The sequence below is a fragment of the Vombatus ursinus genome, unplaced genomic scaffold (assembly GCF_900497805.2).
Source record: "Vombatus ursinus unplaced genomic scaffold, bare-nosed wombat genome assembly UNPS02011334.1, whole genome shotgun sequence".
Classification (NCBI taxonomy): Eukaryota; Metazoa; Chordata; class Mammalia; order Diprotodontia; family Vombatidae; genus Vombatus; species Vombatus ursinus.
Window position 1 is genome coordinate 7,365,198 of NW_020951112.1, and position 15,669 is coordinate 7,380,866.

At 38.5% G+C, this 15,669-nt stretch overlaps 1 protein-coding gene across 1 annotated transcript in view; it reads right to left on the reverse strand.

Moving 5' to 3' along the window:
- CFAP54 (cilia and flagella associated protein 54) overlaps nucleotides 1–15,669 on the reverse strand; it is a 289,571-nt gene that overhangs the window by 262,395 nt on the left and 11,507 nt on the right. Inside the window, exons 5-8 of the mRNA XM_027855802.1 lie at nucleotides 13,599–13,657; nucleotides 5,177–5,320; nucleotides 2,865–2,978; nucleotides 2,653–2,754 (exon numbers count right to left, since the gene is read on the reverse strand). Of these exons, the coding sequence (XP_027711603.1) occupies nucleotides 2,653–2,754; nucleotides 2,865–2,978; nucleotides 5,177–5,320; nucleotides 13,599–13,657 (419 nt within the window). The remainder of the gene's footprint in view (nucleotides 1–2,652; nucleotides 2,755–2,864; nucleotides 2,979–5,176; nucleotides 5,321–13,598; nucleotides 13,658–15,669) is intronic.

Genomic DNA, 15,669 nt, shown 5'->3' on the forward strand with positions numbered 1-15,669 from the left:
TATAAAGGTCCCCACTGAAGACTTTGTTTGGGCATTGATGAAGTCTCCTTGATAAGATGTGAATTCCTTGCTATGACCTGGGTTGTCCTATTGACAGTACATGAAAAGTACATGGGAAAAGTTAACTGGTTTACTTCCATTTCTCACATCCTTGGACTTGTCTTTTATAAGGAAGAGAACCAATAGAGAATAAAAAGTAAGGGTCAGAGAGAGAGAAGCTGGCTGCACACATACATGCACGCGCGTACTCTCTCTCACACACACACACACACACGCACGCACATACACACACACACACAGATGTGATTCCCTCAAAAAGAATATAAGCTCACTGGAAGTAGGGATTATTTCATTCTATGTACTTGTATCCCCAGCACCTAGTATATAGTAGGTGGTCAATAAGTGTTTATTGGTTGGTTGAGTGATATGGCCTGTCCAGGTAACTGTGCTCTAGAGCAAGGCTTCTTAAACTTTCTCTACTCACAACCCCTTTTCCTGGCCACATTAGTTGGTGTTGTGTGACCTGAGGGCATGCATAGTGCAAAGTGTGCATGCTTTATGTTCAGAACTAAGGCTGCAGTGAAGTTCCTTCATGAAACACCTGGAAGTGATGCCAGAAACACCTGGATTCATTATGTGTTTGATTTTTAAATAATTGTTGGTCTTTGCGCATTCAGAAACCTTTTACTGTTGCCAAATTTTTCATGGCCCCATACAAAGTTGTGATCCACAGTTTAAGAAACACTGCCTAGACAACCCTATGGGTCTTAGAGATGGAAGGGTATACAGGAGTTCCAAAGTCAAGCCAAGAGCTAGAGTTCTGTGAGCCAGCTGTTGAGGGGAGGATTAGCAGAGGAGTTCCTGGACCAAGTAGGGTCCAGGACTGAGAAACAGCAAGAGATAGAGCCATGATGTGGCACAACAAACCCAGATATTGTCCTTCGCTGGTAATGTGAGATAAGTAGATGCTGAAGGGTCAGTTAAGGGGGTCAACTGTCTGGTAGTCTTGAATACTTTTCCAAGAAGTGGAAAACACTGGGAAATAAGGTTTTAGAATAAGCAATGAAAGAGTACAAAGTTTCATAGGCTCCAAAAAAGCTTCACACACCCTACGTCATGAATAGTCTCTCCAAAAATCAGGAGATACTGGACATAGTGAACATCAGGCAACATCACAAAAATGATTCAAGATGGAAAATGGGTGCTCTCCAAACACGTCTGCCACTATCTCAGATGACATCCAGCACACAATCCAAATGAAAGAAGGATTCTCTACAGGTGTGGAGGCTTCCATATACTCCTGTTTGCAGATGACATTATGCTGATTGAATTAATCCCCAGATCATTACAGATCCTCATCAATGAGATGCAGAAACACTCAAAATTGAGTTCTACTTAACTATCCACACAGGAAAAGTAAAGTGGATGAAAAATGTCTCTTGTTCAGATGATATTCAATGGGATAAGACAGCCCATAGAGCTGGTCCATGAGTACATACATCTTGAAAAGGCCCTGAAGATGACAACAAACTGAGCTAAGAACCTAAAAGGAGAACAAATTGCAATATGTCTAGGAATCTGTACGATGTTTTTAGTGACTCCCAAGCTGCTGCTTAAAATAAATGTCCATCTTTAAATAACAATATTCTTCTGAAGCAACATTACTACACCTCACAGAATACAAGTCACGGAAACACTAAGGTTGTAGGTCATCAAAAGAGCAAAGGAGACACGTGGCAGGAAAGGGCTGCAGGAGAGGTGTCAAACGTGAAGCCCACAACATTCTCAAATACAGCCCAAACCAGATTAAAATGCAATTGGGAAATATTTTTAAAATAAATAAAAATATAATAAAGCATAGATAATGTCAACATGTGATTTTTTTTAAGCCAATATGCACCTGCAGGAATCTGGTTTAGTAGCCCCCACTTTCTATCTGCAACCACTGGGCTATCACACATTACCAAAGAAGGATTATGTGGCAGAAGGGGTAGAAAAGACATTATCAGAGCAATGTAGGATCAGCGGGTCCATAACATGGCCAAAGTGAAGGATAACTGATGGAGAGCCTTTGTGTTCTATTGCTACTCATGCAATGTCAAGAATTCTAAGGGGAGGTCCCCAGTACATTGGGTGGTTGTTCCATAGAGCATTATGGAAGGTGTGGATGAGTTGCACTCTGCACCATTGAAGACAATACCCACATCAGGAAGATTGGGGATCTTTTGAAGTATTGATATCATTAAATCATCTCCTAGCTCGCTGTTTTGGTTACTCCATACACAGCTGAGAGTCCTGGGACGCACTATCACCCATGATCCGCACCTACCCTTGCATGACCAACCATACCGTCATCTAAGCTGAGCTGGAGCCTCAAGCCTAAAGCCTTAAAGTCTAACGTCTAAAGCCTAAGGCCATTCTCAGCCTCCCACGCCTTAAGCAGGGAAGTGCCCCTGCTTAATAAACACTACCTGGGGACGATAAAGATAAAAGAAACCAAAAAGCCTCTTCTCTGTAGCTTCCCATTGACAGAAGAATCAAGAACAGAATTGCTCAACACATAGGCCTTAGCAGGCTTTTTTTTTTTTAATGTACAGCTATCTCCTACCTATATCGCTGAGAAGATTCCACGACCCATAATCCCAGACTCACATTCTGGGCTTCCCGTAAGGAAATTCTTGGTTTCGCTCTTATGAAGGGCTTGGACTTTCTTCGAGGTTCAAAGGCTGCCCTCTTGAAGATCATGACTGCCATCTGCCTCAGAGACAACGACATTTAAAAACAACAATCAAAAGTATTCTGTGAAAGCGACATAACCAAGTGGAAAAGGAGGTGAGTTTCTCTGATTTCATTCATTCGCATACCTTTATGGTGGCTTCTCTAAAGCTTCTTTTCGCTTCTTCTTGCGGTGGTGTGAGGCTCATTACTTCTAGGTGTAATAATTCATCAATTTTTCCCAAACCTCGCCGAGCAAATATCTATTATGGATTGAACAATTTTTTTAAAAATTATTATATATTATAGAAGAGCAACGATTACAAATTTGCAAGGGAGAAATCACATTTTATTCTTCTATTTCTTTTCTGACATCAAAAGCTTTCAAAATAATATATACCTGAGCTATGCTTTCCTGGAAGCAAGCAATGAACTTCTTTTTTTCAATACAAAAAGGATACAAGGGCAGCTAGATGGCGCAGTGGATAGAGCACCAGCCCTGGATTCAGGAGGACCTGAGTTCAAATCTGACCTCAGACACAGAATACTAGCTGTGTGACCCTAGGCAAGTCACTTAACCCCATTGCCTAGCCAAAAACAAAAACAAACAAACAAAAAAAAAACCAACAACAACAACAACAAAAGTATGCAAGCAGTCACATATGCTAATTTTGCTAAGTACTCCCTAGGTAAAAATCAGAATTCAGAATGAAACCTTATCTTCAATCTAAATTACAATGAAATTGATCAGCTCATCATTATTTGAGATCTTCCAAAGACGATTACCCCCAAAAAGAACTTTTTAAAAATGTGAAAGATATAATAGTCTTATAAACTGAAGTCTGTTGTTATCTTCACAGAGCTCTTCTTGCAAAGGTTTCTTTGAGGATTCACCCAAACCTCTTCTAATTCATTTAGTAGCCTGAATGAAGCAGATGTTAGGTCCCGAAATTAACGCATAGAAAAAAATTTGACAAAGGTACGGGAAAAATAGACTTCCAGAAAGAAACATTATAGTCAGGAGTAAGCGCTCTTAACTTTGAGGTGGCTTAGTTCCTTTGACTAATATTTAATTCAATCCAACAAATATTTATTATGTAGCTACTACAAACAAGACAGGGCACCATAGTGCACAGAGTGCTGGGCCTGGAATCAGGAAGACTCATCTTCCTGAGTTCAAATCTGGCCTCAGACACTTCCTAGCTGTGTGACCCTGGGCAAGCCACTTCACTCTGTTGCCTCCATTTCTTCATCTGTCAAATGAGCTGGAGAAGGAAATGGCGAATCACTCCAGTATCTCTTCCAAGAAAACCCCAAATGGAGTCACTAAGAGTGAGACATGATTTAAATGACCGAACAACAACTAATACAACCAAGGCACTCTGCTAGATATTGAGATAAAAATAGCCCCTAAAAATAGGAGCTTATAATAGGAGGAAAAAAATAATATAAAAACAACTCCATTTATATAGTGTATGAAGGATCTCCAAAGAATCTCCTACTGACATGTTGGTAGAACAAGTATTATTATCAGATGAGAAAACTGAGGCTCAGGGGGATTAAAAGATTTGCCCAAAGTCATATAGCTGGTCAGTGTCCAAGCTGAGATATGAACCCAGGTCTACTGACGCCAAGACTAGTGAACTTTCCACTACTCGGCGATTTTGATAGCTACTTAGCTCCCCACCCAAAGCGTCGGCGCCATCTTGAGCCCTAAGCCAGTTGCAGAGAGAAGGATTCAGTGTAGACTGCCCATGAGCCCTACCCTCAAAATGGGCTGAGTTAAAAAGCTTCCCATAATCATTCCATGCATTACCTCGACTCCAGATATTCCACGGATAGCTCCTCTACTTTCTAAAAGAAGCAACACAGCAACAATCATGGTAACTGATTAATTTATGTAAAATCCTGCAGTTCTGCCTCAAGTCTAAAGCCACAAAGAGGGAGATGAGGGAGAGAGGGACTGAAGACAGAGTAAGAATAGAAGACAGAGAGTAAAATGAGGAAGGGAAGTCACAGGAATAAGGACTGGATTAAAAAGAAGAAGAAGAAGAAGGATCATAGACTCCAAGATTTAGAGCTGGAAGAGACCTTAGCATTCATTCATCGAGTCCAACCCCACAATTTTAGAGATAAAGAACCTGAGGCTCAGAAAAGTTATGTGACTCATCCAAAGTCACAAAGGTAGTGACAGAGCGGGGACATAGACCCACATGTTCAGGATCCAGGGAGATGGGACGAAATAGAGAACAGGGAAAACAAGAGAGATGAGAGAAGTAAAGCAAGAGAAGAGGGAGATGAGGAGGTCGGGCAGTTTATCCAAATAAAGGCCTAAAAATCATTCTTGACTCTCATACTTCTATAGAAGTAATTGCGACTTTAAAAAAGTAAGTCCCGAGCATGTTGGGCTTGCCTTTTTAAAAGTTAGTTGTATTGGGATTACCAAGGGAAAACCAATTACCTCTCCCTGAATTCCAGCTTGGCAGTCGTAGTAACACTGGGAAACGGCGGTGTATAGGGTAGCTCTCCAATTCAGATACCTAACCGCTAAAAGGGGGATACAGGATTCCATACATATACTTGCCCAAAGCAAGTATTCCAAGGCCTGTGGGAGAAACATAAGTGGTTCAGTGTTTTTGCCAAAACTTAGCAAAACCCAAATGGTCCAAACATGAAATTTCAGTGGTATAGGGAATCCTCAGCGGTAAAACCCCACTTCCCCCAAACCAATGCAGATCAGCACTGTCATGGACTGTGTAGTCTTTGAGACTTGTCTGCGCAGTTTAAGTGATTTACCCAAGGTTCCACAACTACCATGTAGCAGAAGGAAGATTTGAACCATGGTCTTCTTGATTCCTAGACTAGCTCACCATCCATTATACCACACTACTTCTCTATTGAAGGCTGCTAATGATTCTAAATATATGGTGTCTCACACTACAATTCTTCAATACAGACCAATGCCTACTAAAAGTAAAATATTGAAATAATGAAAAAATGCATTAGGAAAATCTATAATCATCATATTTCTGTTCCTACTCTACACTCCTTCTCCCTTCTCCCCACGCATAGGACCTTACTGATACTACCACTATATCTCCTCCATATAATGGTCCTCCATTCTAATTCTGCCCACCAAAACAATAAGGTAGCTGTCAGTAATGTCCCTGTCACAAAGGAACTTTTTGAAGATGGATGGAGGAAAAAATACAGAGAGTAGCATGGGAAGGGTCAATATTAAGATTTAAGGAAGCTTTGTTTTGTCCAAAAAAAGCCCAGTCTTCCTAGAACTATACTAAGAATTATGTCTTCAAGAGGACCTGAGTTCAAATCCAACCTCATACACTTGACACTTACTAGGTGTGTGACCCTAGGCAAGTCACTTAATACCAATTGCCTCACTAAAAAGAAAAAAGAAAAAAGAAAAGAATTGTGCCTATGCATCTTGGGGAGGGGAGAAAATTTAGTACCCAAAATCTTATAAAAGTGAATATTGAAAACTAAAAATAAATAAATAAATTTAATTTTTAAAAAGACAAAAAAAAAAAAAGAATTGTGTCTAATTCCAATAACATCTAGACAATGAACTACATTATTTTCACTGTTAATTTGGGGCTTCATTGCTGAAGAACCTGGCAAGTGCCCATTTCAGGTTCAAAGATGAAAAGCATTTCCAAGAATAAGGACCAATGTCGAAGTTTCCCCTTGTTACTGGAAAATAGAAAATGCATCTGCTACTATTGACTTCTGGTGGAAATGCATGTATTAGCCTCGCTCCTGGTTTTTCATACAAAAATTAAATCTTTTTGAAACTTCATATTTTACCCTGAAAATTCATAAGATAAGAGAGCTTGGAAAGGAAATAATATAGAAAAATATATATATAAAATATGAAGTAAGCACACAATTAACAAATCTAGCCACAAGGTGTCACTATGATACCATTTACATCTTCTAGGAAAATGACAAAGGCATTCTAAATTTAAAGAGATAGCCAGAATAAGGTTATATTAACTGCCAAATTATGAAATAATTTCAATATGTTTTTGCAAAATCAAAATATCAGACAATATTTTCAAATTTTTCATGTTAATTCCCCTTAACATCTTAAATATTTTAGCTAAGTCAACAATAAAAAAAAATTATTAAGCCTCGATTACATGCCATTGTAACTTTTACATATAACATGAGAATCTACTGATTATACCATGAAACTAGATCCTCTGTCTTTACTACAATTGTTATCAAAAAAAAAATTTTAAAGGCATGGGGCAGGGGGGTGAGGGAAAGAGAAGGAAGGAAGGGAGACAGACAGACAGACAGACTCATTTGCTTCCTCTACTAAATTATCCAGGTTTGATTTCCCACCTGGGCCAGTGTCAGGGCCTACCCTGGTCTCTGAAATCTTTGTAGGAATTTAGGGTTATGACAATAAAGTAAATAAGAAAATAAGCCTGCCCTGACCCTATCCCACCAAGATGTTCGACTGGTATCTGACCAGAGAGTTGAAAGAAAGGGCTTGGGCTAAGATGAAGTCAAATTTAGCACGTGAAAAATCATATACTTTGTTCATTCAGCAAAGGTTTCTTAAGCTCCTACTGTGATAGAGGACTTTCAGAAATAAATAAAATGAGGTCAATCTCTCATAGTCAGATTCTCCAACTCCAGAACCTACTTCAGTTCTGGGATAGAGGGGGTCCGAAGGTGAATGGAGGAAAGTTCTGAGCTCAGATTAAAAAGAAGTTTTTGGCCTCCTCTCAATCAAACCTGAACTCCAGGGCACCTACAGAACTAATCCGAGAGAAAATATGGTACAGTGGATGAAGAGCAGATTTCAGCTTTAGGAAGACCTAAGATCAAATGCCGCCTCATGTACTACTTGGGGGACCCTGAGGCAATCATGCAATCTCCCCCAGCCTCAGTTTCCTTATCTGTAAAATGAAGGGACTGCACCAGATGACCTCTGAGATTCCTTCCAGACCTTAATTTAGAAAGGCCAAGGCCATCCACTGTATCCCAAGCCATGGCCAGTCATCTAAATTTTTGTCTTGCCACTGGACCCCAATAACTCCAACAAGCTCTGCCTCACTTAAATTCACTCCACTGAAAAGTCAGGACATCACCCCAGGATGTCATTAGTCCTCTTGGAGAACAGAGGAAGGACAAGTAGATCTCAGCTCTGGATCTACAAGCCTGGGCTATGACTTAGGGCCAGACTGAACAGCCAAAGACACTTACAACTTGGAAAGAGCCCACTGACTCCAATCTGACCCAGACCTATAGTTCCAGAACCACCATTAATCTCAAAAGGAGGGAGAAGGGATGGAATCGGGCAGGAGCTGATTGGAAGCATTCATCTTGGTCTGAAAGAGGCTTTTCCTTCTCACTACAACCTGGCAATCTCCTGTTGGCTTCTTTTTTGGGGAGAAGAGGGGAGGAGAGGGGCTCATGGTGCCTTCCTCAGTCAGACAGCTTATAGGAGTTTTTTTATTTAATACTTAGTATTTTAATATTTAAATTTTTAATATTTAAAACTTAATATTTTATTTAATCTTTCAAATTTGGGGTTTGTGAACTTTTTATTTAATATTTTGATAACTATTTCAGTTTAACTGACTTCCTTTGCAATCCTAAATATTTCATTTTACGCATTTAAAAACACTATTCTGAGCAGGGATCCATAAGCTTCACTGCACCTCCCACAGGGAAAGCCGCGACACACACACACACAAAAAAAAAGGATTAAAAACCCCTGTTCTAGAAACATATGTGACAAGGCATGATTTACATAAACTACAAATAACAAATTATTTTAAGATGACTCAAGCTAAATTAAAATTCTCCCCGGGTGACCACAAACAAAAAGCTAACAGTCAAATGTTGGCACAGACCTCGACATCCTCCTAGCTTTGGCAGCCAGACCCTGGTTAAGGAAGCGAGCCACGGCACGGTGATTCTGGGGAGCAGGGTTTATTGCTACACGGAGGACAAGAAGAGGATGGGATTTCTTTTTAGAAAATCATCTGGAACTGAATGCAGTCTCTGGAAGAGTCTGGAGGCCAGCTTTACAAATGTGCACCACCCTCCCTTTTAATTAGTGCTTAAAGGACCATCAATGACCAGCACTTTGGAATTCCAAAGGCCCTAGATAATGTCCCCTGTGCTCTTCGGCAGGCAGAGAGCTATGCAGCCTCGGCCTATTGTCCTTTCAAAAATTCTATTAACTTTTAAAATGCAAAGTGATTTGTTGTTTTGATTAAAACTATTTTAAATACTTCTGAGCTCTGAATGCCAACATGTTCAGGAAACAGGTTTGCACAGCACTGACAAAAAGGAAAAAAAATGTCCAGCCATGTGGCGAGTGCCAGTAACAACTCAAAAATGGCCCCACTGGGAATGTCATCTCATTTCTTGGCCAGCATCCTGATGTCAGGACAATGGATGCAGGGGAAGAATGTGTCTCCTATGGACAAAAATACCATTGGTATTTGCAGCGACTTAACAACAGTCAAGTTTCAGCAACTCCTCTCAAATGGAAGTCACATCAGTGAAGTTTGCTGATCAGTGAATGACATTATAAAATAAAACTCCCTGGCAACCCTAAGAGAGAGACCTTGTTACAGGATTTAAGTGCCCATCTATGCAACCAGCAGCTGGGCTCAGAATCAGAACGACCAAGGTTCTAACTGAGTCAGACCCTTACCAGCTGTATGGTCCTGGGCAAGTCGATTAATCTACCTCAATTTCCTCATTTGTAAAACAAAGAGGGGTTAGATTCTGAGGCCTCTAAGGCAGGAATTCTTAACCTTTTTTGTATCTTGGGCCCTTTGGCAGTTGGTGAAGTCTAGGAACCTTTTCTCAGAATCATGTTTTTAAATGCATAAATAGAATTTATAGGATTACAAAGAAAACCAATTATATTGAAATGCAGTAGTCAAAATATTAAAAACACAAGTTCCCAAACCCCAATTAAGAACCTCTGTTCTACAGTTCCTTCCAGCTCTAAATCCAAGGTCCTGTGATCTGGGCCTGGCAAAATTGCCAGAGTAAAAGCAAGACCACAAGAGGCCATTAGAGATACTACTGTTTGCCTCTACCATTGACTATTCATCTAGGCAACCCAAACACAAAGTCTTTAGAGGTAACCCTGAACATCCAGTGACTTCAGATTCTACCCTGTCAAGGTAAATAAAGGACAGGGAGAGTCCTCTTTAGTACCTTCTAGTCAAAATGCCCCATTACAAAAGAATTATGAATGTAATAATGGATATCAAAGACACATAAGGGAAAAAGAGATTGGCTGGTCACAGGGCGGGAGTGAGGCCTACATAATCCAATTAAGAGCATAAATGCTCCATTGGCACCCTTCTGAGGGCACTGAGAACTCAAGTATGTTGGGTGGGGCTCCTACGGTGAACAAGGATAATAGTCTTGAAGATTAGGCAGGTAAGGAAGGGTTATGACCGGAAAGGAAAAGTCACCGTGAAGAGACCATTGCTCTATGAGATTATTTAAGTAATTATTATAATATCTACAATTTAACCTAGAACTGCCGTTAGTTTTGGAACGTGGTGGTAGTGTGATTACCTGGCCCACAGAAATGGCCCCCAGATTGGCCTTCTATGAGTCCAAGAACTCTCCTCTTCCTTGCAATAGTGTGAGTCATTGGTATAATGGTTTTATTAGCACTGACAGTACTAGTCTAGAACATCAACCCAATTCAGTTCAGGCAACAGGAACCATGAAAATTCACAAATGAGTCTTACTTAAATACTTTTTAAACTTTCTTTATTTTTCTTATTTTAGCGTGCATGGGTGTGTATGTATGTATGTGGGTGGGTGGGTGGGTTTTCTTGCAACATGGCTAACATGAAAATATGTTTTGCATGACTTCACAGGTAAAATCAATATCCTATCACTTGCCTTCTCAAAGGGTGGGAGGGTAGTAGGAGAGAATTTTGAACTCAAAATTTTTAAAAATAAATGTTTTTTAAATTATTTTTAATTTTATTTGTAATTGGGAAATGTTTAATGAAATAAATAAAAATATATTTTTAAAAATCAGTCTTATTTGTAGTGAGGAATGTCAATGTGACTTGATAAAATAACTGGGACATAAGAGATTTTTTTTTAAAGAATTACAATTTTAGACTGATACTATAAACAAACTGGGAAAGCAAGCAGATCGATGGAGAAGGGAAGAATTTATGACCAAACAAGAGACAGAGAACATTATTAAATGCAAAATGGATGATTTTGGTTACATTAAATTGAAAAGTTTTTGCACAAACAAAGCCAATGCAACCAAGATTAGAAGGGAAGCAGAAATCTGGGAAACAACTTTTACAGCCAGTGTCTCTGATAAAGGCCTCATTTCTAAAATATAGAGAGAACTGAGTCAAATTTATAAAAATACAAGTCATTCCCCAATTGATAAATGGTCAAAGGATATGAACAGGCAGTTTTCAGCAGAAGAAATTAAAGCTATCTATAGTCATATGAAAAAATGCTCTAAATCACTATTGATTAGAGAAATGTAAATCAAAACTACTCTGAGGTACCACATCACACCTATCAGATTGGCTAACATGACAAAATAAGACAATGATAAATGCTGGAGAAGATGTGGGAAAACTGGAACACTAATGCATTGTTGGTGGAGTTGTGATCTGATCCAACCATTCTGGAGAGCAATTTGGAACTAAGCCCAAAGGGTTATACCCTTTGACCCAGCAATACCACTTCTAGGTCTGTATCCAAAAGACATCATAAAAACCGGAAAAGGAGGAGATGGCTAGGTGAGCAGTGGATAGAGCACCAGCCCTGCAGTCAGGAGGACAAGAATTTAAATTCAGCCACAGACACTTGACACTTACTAGCTATGTGACACTGGGCAAGTCACTTAACCCCATTGCCTTACAAAACAAACAAAAAAATAAAAATAAAAAGGGAAAAGGACCCACATGTACAAAAATATTTATAACAGCTCTTTTTGTGATAACCAAGAATTGGAAATTGAGGGGATGCCCATCAATTGAGGAATGGCTGAACAAGTTGTAGTATATGAATGTAATGGAATACTATTGTGCCATAAGAAATGATAAGCAGGCAGACTTCAGAAAAACTTAGAAAGACTTGTCTGGACTGATGCTGAGTGAAGTGAGCAGAACCAGGAGAACACTGTACATAGTAACAGCCACAATGTGGGACGACCGACTTTGATAGACTTAGCTCTTCTCAGCCATGTAAGGAACTGAGACACGTCCAAAAGACTCACAGTGGAAAATGCTTATCCACACCCAGAGAAAGAACCCTGGAGTCTGAATGCAGGTGGAAGCAGACTACTCGCTCTCCTTTTCCTTTGTTGTTTTGTTTTGTTTCTTCTTTCTCATGGTTCCTCCCATTAGTTCCAATTGCTCTTCACATCATGACAAATGTGAAAATATACTTAATATGAATGTATAAGTAGAGCCTACATCAGATTGCACATTGTTTTGGGGAGGGGGGAGGCAAGGGAGGGGGAGAAAATTTAAAACTCAAAATCTTATGGAAGTGAATGTTGAAAACTAAAAATAAATTAATTAATTATTAAAAATTATAATTTTTTGAGGCAGCTAGGTGGCACAGTAGATAGAGCACCAGCCCCAGAGTCAGGAGGACCTGAGTTCAAATCAGGCCTCAGATACTTGATACTTACTAATTGTGTGACCCTAGGCAAGTCACTTAACCCCCAATTGCCTCACCAAATATATATGTGTATATCTATCTATCTATCTATCTATCTATCTATCTATCTATCTATATATATATATATATAATTTTATCATTTTCAGTTATTTAGCATAACCCTGGTAACAGAGACAGAAGGAGAAGGCCCGGGTTTAAATCCTGTCAAAATGGCAATATGCTCCATATTGAACATACCTTTCAGTGGAGCATACCCATTGATAAACTCTGCCTCCAAAGTCATCGTAAAAGGAATAAAGGATCTATCCACACAACAATATTCAGAGCTGTTCTTTTGCAAGGGCAAAAGACTGAAAAACAACCTGTATTTTCAACAACCACAGAACAGCTGAAGAAAATCGTGGTATATTAATGTAATAGCAAATCACAATGCTGACATCAAAATTAAAAATACAAAGCCTACAAGGAAATATGCAAAGAGACATGATGTGACATAGAATGTAAGAAAGATCAAAAGCTGAAGAATTTTGGACAGGCCTGGAAGAGGATATGGAAAAAATGCATCTTCTTTGATTCTTGATAATTCATTTGGTTCTGCCTTATTAGTGGCTATGAGCTTAAAGTACGATTTTATCCCTTGTTTTATAGGTTTGATTATTTCATTGTGCAAGTCACAATAACTTTTTAGTAGTCAAAGACTATGTTTAAAACAAGGTGTCAGCCTGCTGTGGTGAGGAAATGTTCCTCAACCTGGAAGTCCCCTATAGTAATGAAATCACAAGCTTACTCCTTATGTCTGTCAACGTTTGTTACCTTACTGGTAACAAAATTTTAAATTATGAAGTAAACATTTTCGTAAGCCTAAATACAAACTCAGGAAACAACTGAACAAATTTTCCTCTTTTTTTTGGCGTTTCTTTTGTTGTGTACAACTCAAAGTCTTTTTTTTTTTGTAAACAGTATTTTATTTTTTCCAATTACATGTAAAGATAGTTTTTAACACTCATTTTTTATAAGATTTTGAGTTCCAATCTTTTCTCCCTCCTCCCCTCTCTCCCCCCACCCCAGACCACAAACAATCTGATATAGATTATTGTAATCACGTTAAACACATTTCCATATGAATCACGTACAACTCAAAATCTTAAAAGGAACTGATTAGATTACAATAAATCTTTCAATACTTCTTTTCATACCTTAGCAGACAGCCCGATGACCATCAACTTCCTACAAAGTGTATAAATATGAATTGTACCTAGGTGGAGAAAATATTGAGTTAGCATCTTTTCAATGAAATGGCAGCAATCACAGACTAGGAGTTTTCAACTTGAATTGTGTTGGAGTCAACTTTAATTGGCTCTGGAGAGCTGGATGTTAAAATTTTCAGTGTGAACATTCTCACCTCGGAAGCCAAAAATTACAAATCAAAACCCGATTTATCATTCTGTTGATTGTCTAGACGCAAGAAAGTGATAAAGAAAATGTTAGTCGTGCAGATGAAACTAAAAAATGTGTTTAGGTAATTTTCTTCCCCCAAGAGCTGGTTGTTAAACATTGACCACACCCCTCTGCAATAAATGACCTAGAAAACTGGTGACTTTAGAGAGATCTGACTTGTCTAGGCATTGATTTTCTAGAAATTTTCAAGTAAAAATATTCAACAAAAGAATTTGAATGCAAATTTTAAATGTGATGATAGACTCAGTAATCTTTCAGTCTTGACTTTTTGGGTAATTTTGATTTGAAAACTACACTGAAATGAAAAATGTTTTACAGGGACATAAGTTACATAAACTAAGGTTTCGTCATGACCATAAAAAGGTTCACATATTCATCTCTATTATTTAAAAGCTGGAAAGCTGGGCAGCTAGGTGGCACAGTGGATGGAGCACCAGCCCTAGAATCAGGAGGACCTGAGTTCAAATCCCATCTCAGACACATAACACTTAACTAGCTGTTTGATTCTGGGCAAGTCACTTAACCCCAATTGTCTCACCACAAAAAAAAAAAAAAAAAAGGCTGGAAAGGCTTCATTATCTGTGAGATGATAGTAATATTTGATCTGAACAATGAAATATAAGTAAGGGAAAAAACAAGGAAATTAATATCATTAAGAATAATGCCCTGGAAAATACAAAGAATTAGCACATGGATTGTTTGTTGGGGTTTTTGCAGGGCAAGGGGTTTTTTGAATGACAGGGATAGGATGAAGGACTATTGTCAGGGGGGTGGTATGGAGGGCAGCCTTCCTAGGGGAAGTCATTACGATAAAAAGCTTGGGAATAACAGAGTTAAAAGGGATTGCCCAGGGCTAAGAAATGTCTTAGAAACTTAGAAATGTTTAAGAGCTTAATTTTGATGACATTGGTGGGGAGGGGTCAGGGAAGGTGGGAAAATAGACTACCAGCGAGCACAGATGGGAACAGTCTAGTACCTGGTACCTTATAAATAATCATGGCCTCCTTTTATATCCACATACCTGAAACCATGAGGAATTCAATGTTTCTTCTTTTCAGAAGATTTTTATACCTAGTCATATTTTGACAAAAGAACGTCCCCCCAAAATGTTTATAATTGTAGATGGCTATAGAGCACTGGATCTGGAGTCAGGAAGACTCGAGTTCAAATTCTGCCTGAGACACAGACCCTGGGCAAGTCATTTAACCTCTGTCTGCCTCAGTTTTGTCATCTGGAAAATGGGACTAACAACAGCATCTCCTTCCCAAGGTTGTTGTAAGGATCAAATAAGATAATGGACGTCAAGTGCTTTGCAAACCTTAAAGCATTGCATGAACGCCAGGTATTATTATTGCTGTTTATTATATTGTAATATCATATATTATTATATGTTATAATATTATATTATATTGTTTATTATAACTTCTAAATATGAAGGTAGCTAAGATTCACTGAGAATATGAAAAAATATTTCTATGACACAGGACGACACAGTCAGGACACAGTCCAGCTAGGAAAAAAATTCTCTTTTTTTTGTCTTTTTTAATTTTTAATTTTTTTAATTTTAATTTTTTTTTAATTTTTATTCTTTCTTTTTCAAGTAATGAGTAAAGGTAGAAAGTTGCCTATGTCTACCCAAATAATAGGAAGTCAAGGTGGAATGGTATTTGGAACCAACTTGCCTACCAGTAGTCATCCTGTGCTCTCCCCATTTCCACACAGTTACCTTAGGCCCTACCCAGGCAACAATTTGTACACAATTTATTATATTATATTATATTATATTATATTATATTATATTATATTATA